Source organism: Sinocyclocheilus rhinocerous, unplaced genomic scaffold (genome assembly GCF_001515625.1).
Source record: "Sinocyclocheilus rhinocerous isolate Xijiao unplaced genomic scaffold, SAMN03320098_v1.1 scaffold5672, whole genome shotgun sequence".
In the NCBI taxonomy this organism is placed as follows: Eukaryota; Metazoa; Chordata; class Actinopteri; order Cypriniformes; family Cyprinidae; genus Sinocyclocheilus; species Sinocyclocheilus rhinocerous.
In genome coordinates, this window is record NW_015636356.1 from 155,089 (window position 1) to 158,875 (window position 3,787).

A 3,787-nucleotide genomic window follows, 5' to 3' on the forward strand; every position below is an offset into this window, starting at 1 on the left:
CGGGTACGTTTTCCCAGTGTTATCCAATCTCACTGAGTGGGTAGTGCTATGACAACAGTGACTGGTCTTCTTGTTGCGAGCCCCGGCCTACACCACAAAGGGGCGCAGGCGGCTCGCACAGGACACTGGAAGGGGCAGCATCCATGGCGTTTTGGTAGGGATCCCAATTCGTCGGTCACCGATGTGACTCGTAGTGACCGACTGAAAGGGAACGTCTCGGTTACATATGTAACCCTCGTTCCCTGAAGGAGGGAACGGAGACGTCACGTCCCGTCGCCACGGTTGCTGTACCACCACTGAGCGGCCGGGTCACCGGCTCAGCTCCTCAGCGAAAAGCTGATATGCATTGCACCGGCTGCCTTTTTATGCTCACACTGTGATCAGCGGCAGCTGGATGCAATAATTGCATGCCAATGTGCATTGGCTCGTTTAGTTACACTTGAAGTAGATTGGTCTCTCGAAGCGAGATCCCAATTCGTCGGTCACCGACGTGACGTCTCCGTTCTCATTTTTCAGAAGGATATCAATTCTTAAATCCTAAGAATCGATTAGTCTAGCCTGTTTTTAGTTAATGGATGGAACATTGAAGGGTACTTCCCATTCAATAAATCGCAATAAGCATTGTGCTTTCGTGCTTTTAATATGAAACAGTCTCAGATTTCAAATTCTGTCCATTGTATTGCAGTATTCAAACAATAAATGCCGTTTTGGTGCTGTTTAATGTGGAGGGACAGATCACTGTATCAGAATCAGAATCAGAATGAGCTTTATTGCCAGGTATGTTTACACATACGAGGAATTTGTTTTCATGACAGAAGCTTCCACAGTGTAACAGAATGACAGTGACAGAACAAAAAACACAGATAATAAAAAATTAAAATAAATAAACCACGGAGGCAGCCATCACCGTCGGCGCCATCTCACATCTACATGCCTGTAGCGCCTCGATCAACAGAAACGGCATTGCAAGGCGCACGTGAACAGGTCGTCTCCTCCACATTAATACCAGTTTCAGTTCATAATCATGACTAAACACCCGAAGGTAAGTTAAAAGAAAGAGTACAACTTTACAATCCGTATCCTGTCTCATGTAAGCTAGAGTGAGCAGAGGCGGCGGATTCGACGAAGGAGCATCCGGCGGGCTTGCGGTAACCACATGTGACGACCCCGGGCTGGATCACTATAGTAATCATTAAAGTTTTCACGATAGTTATCATTATAGTAATCACTATAGTAATCGTTAAAGTTTTCACGATAGTTATCATTATAGTAATCACTATAGTAATCGTTAAAGTTTTCACGATAGTTATCATTATAGTAATCATAATCACTATAGTAATCGTTATGACTATAGTTATCATTCTTGAAGTGAAGGTTGCATTCCAGTAATGAATACGCAGGGCTTAACTGTCCCTCATAAGAATGTTTTGTTTTCCCATTAGTAGTCACATGACGCACCTCTCGTCATCAGGCAGCTGCAGCCACTGCAGGGTAGTGAGGATCCTCCGCTCCAGAGGAATCACCCTACAGACAGAGAGACAGACAGACGGGTTCATTCAGCCCCTCACAAACAATGTCACACAGACGTCAGAGCTCTTCTTCACGGGCCACTGGTCACGTCCTCACAACTCATGCGAATGAAGCTCTTCAGGGAAGAACATGAACATCGGGACAGTCTGAGCCGCTCTGAATGACCAGTGTGTGTGTGAGAAAGGTCTTTGTTTGAATCATGTGTTGTTTGTGTCATGAGTCTCTCGGCGTGACACTCTGAGCTTTGCTCCAAACACTGAATGCTGATTTTAGAAGAAAACCTCCACTCTGCTGAGAAACAGCAGTAGAACATAAACATTTAAGATCTGAAACCAATCAAACGAAGCAGATAAATGAATAATCCTGCTAAGTGTGATTGCGAGCGCTTTATTTGGGACATTCAGCACATTTGGACTGACATCTCTGCTCACCGGGGCCAGAAGAACGTCCCAGCTTTCACGCCCTGCTTCTCTGCTGTGATCCAAACCTGAGACAACAAACAGACAAAAACGGTCTAAATTATTAAACACGAACCCACTTCAAACTAGACTTTCCATCCAAACCCAAACGGAGCTTGATGATTAGTTTAGTGTTCCCATGTAAAACCTGTACAGAATCTGGACCACAAGTACAGAATCACATTTATGCCGTACGACATTATAAAGCTTATGTAAAGCGTCTCGTCTGTGATTGGCTGAGGGCCATGTGTGGGCGGAGTCATGACTCACGGGCTGCCCGCCCCACCAGCGGTGAGTGAGCTTCTCTTGTCCTTTCAGTCTGAAATGAGCTTTGAACATGGGATCATACATGGAGTTACACACGATCCCGTGAGACTCGGGATACAAACCCTGAGGAGGAACACCAGAAAACACCAACCAGTTCAGTTAAATCACATCATAAGAGCAAATCGAGTGCTCACATACAAGAATCAGGTGTAAAAACTATTTTCACTCAGAAACCACTATTATATTTCACAAAGAAGTGGCAAGTAACACATTAAATTAAATGTGAAATTTTGGAGTAGAAAAACTGAAAGTCCAGCAAGACGAGATGCTCGCACACATAATCGTAGAAAATTTCCATACATCAAAATTGGCCTCTAAACAAAAGCATTTCATAAGATTTTTTTTGTTGTAATTTTTTTTAAGCGTATGCATCAAAGTATTCTATTTACAAACATATTTGGTGCGGATATTTAACAGCTTTTTTTGCTTGTATTTTCTTTTCTTTTAAAGCATACTCAAACGTTTGTAAGGTTAAAAATAAAAATTTTTTTTACAGTGTACTGTATGATGAATGTATTTGGTTTGAGCCCACTAATATATATATACAGTATATATATATATATATAATTGAATAACAGTCACGCTATAAATGGTACACAAATAGTAAAATAGAGTAAAAAATTAACAAAAAGATTAGAAATTATGTGAATTTCATTAGTTTCTCAGTACTGCAGTACAACTAAAAAATACTGTGATACTTAAAATATTTGTATTTCATTTTGAACTGTCAGAATTTGAAATCCCAATGTTCATAAAAAGGCTCAATTTTGTTTAGGCAAGTTATCATGTTATATATCAATAGTCTAGTTTAAATAATCTTACATTTCTTCTCAACATAACATAATTTACATATTCATCTTGTGCAAAAATACATTAAAAGCCTTCATTTCAACGTTAACTCTCCAGATACAGTCCGTAGCATGCAGGAATTTGACATGTTGTGCTTCAGATGATCGGATTCATGATTAGAGCAGTGATCTCTCAGTTATATCTGAGTGCGCTGAGTGAATCTGTCTGCTGTGCTGTGAAGTGTGTTTGGTACCGTGGCCAGCGTGTAGAGGTTCGGGAATGTTTTGGACGGGTACATGGGCCTCATATGAGGGGCGCGAGTTCCACACGATCCTATAAAGAAACACATGAAACTGTTTTAACGAGCAGCTGATAAATGAGCAGCCGTTTTAATGACTAGCTGCTCCTGAGACCTCAGTCATGGAAGACGCTGTATTTCGCACTAAATCACTCACTCAACAGTCGCCAGACGCTCACTGATAATGAGTGATGTTCAGGAGCTTCTATCACTGTCGGTCTGAACAGTTAATTTCTTTTCTCGACTGATGACAGAAAGACATGAACATCTTGGATGACATGGGGGCGAGTAAATCATCAGGAGATTTTTATTCTGGACATGATCTAATACTTTAAAGGGTTCATATGTTGTTGCTAAAAAGAACATTATTTTGTGTATTTGGTGT

General features: G+C 41.3%; 1 protein-coding gene across 1 annotated transcript in view; it reads right to left on the minus strand.

The window, feature by feature from the left end:
• The window catches only part of LOC107747746 (ectonucleotide pyrophosphatase/phosphodiesterase family member 2-like), an 8,404-nt gene extending 4,973 nt beyond the window's left edge, over window positions 1-3,431 (minus strand). The window contains exons 1-4 of the mRNA XM_016562335.1: window positions 3,358-3,431; window positions 2,259-2,378; window positions 1,962-2,017; window positions 1,459-1,524 (exon numbers count right to left, since the gene is read on the minus strand). Coding sequence (XP_016417821.1) covers window positions 1,459-1,524; window positions 1,962-2,017; window positions 2,259-2,378; window positions 3,358-3,411 — 296 coding nt within the window. The 5' untranslated portion in view covers window positions 3,412-3,431. The remainder of the gene's footprint in view (window positions 1-1,458; window positions 1,525-1,961; window positions 2,018-2,258; window positions 2,379-3,357) is intronic.
• Between the last annotated feature and the right edge of the window lie 356 nt (window positions 3,432-3,787).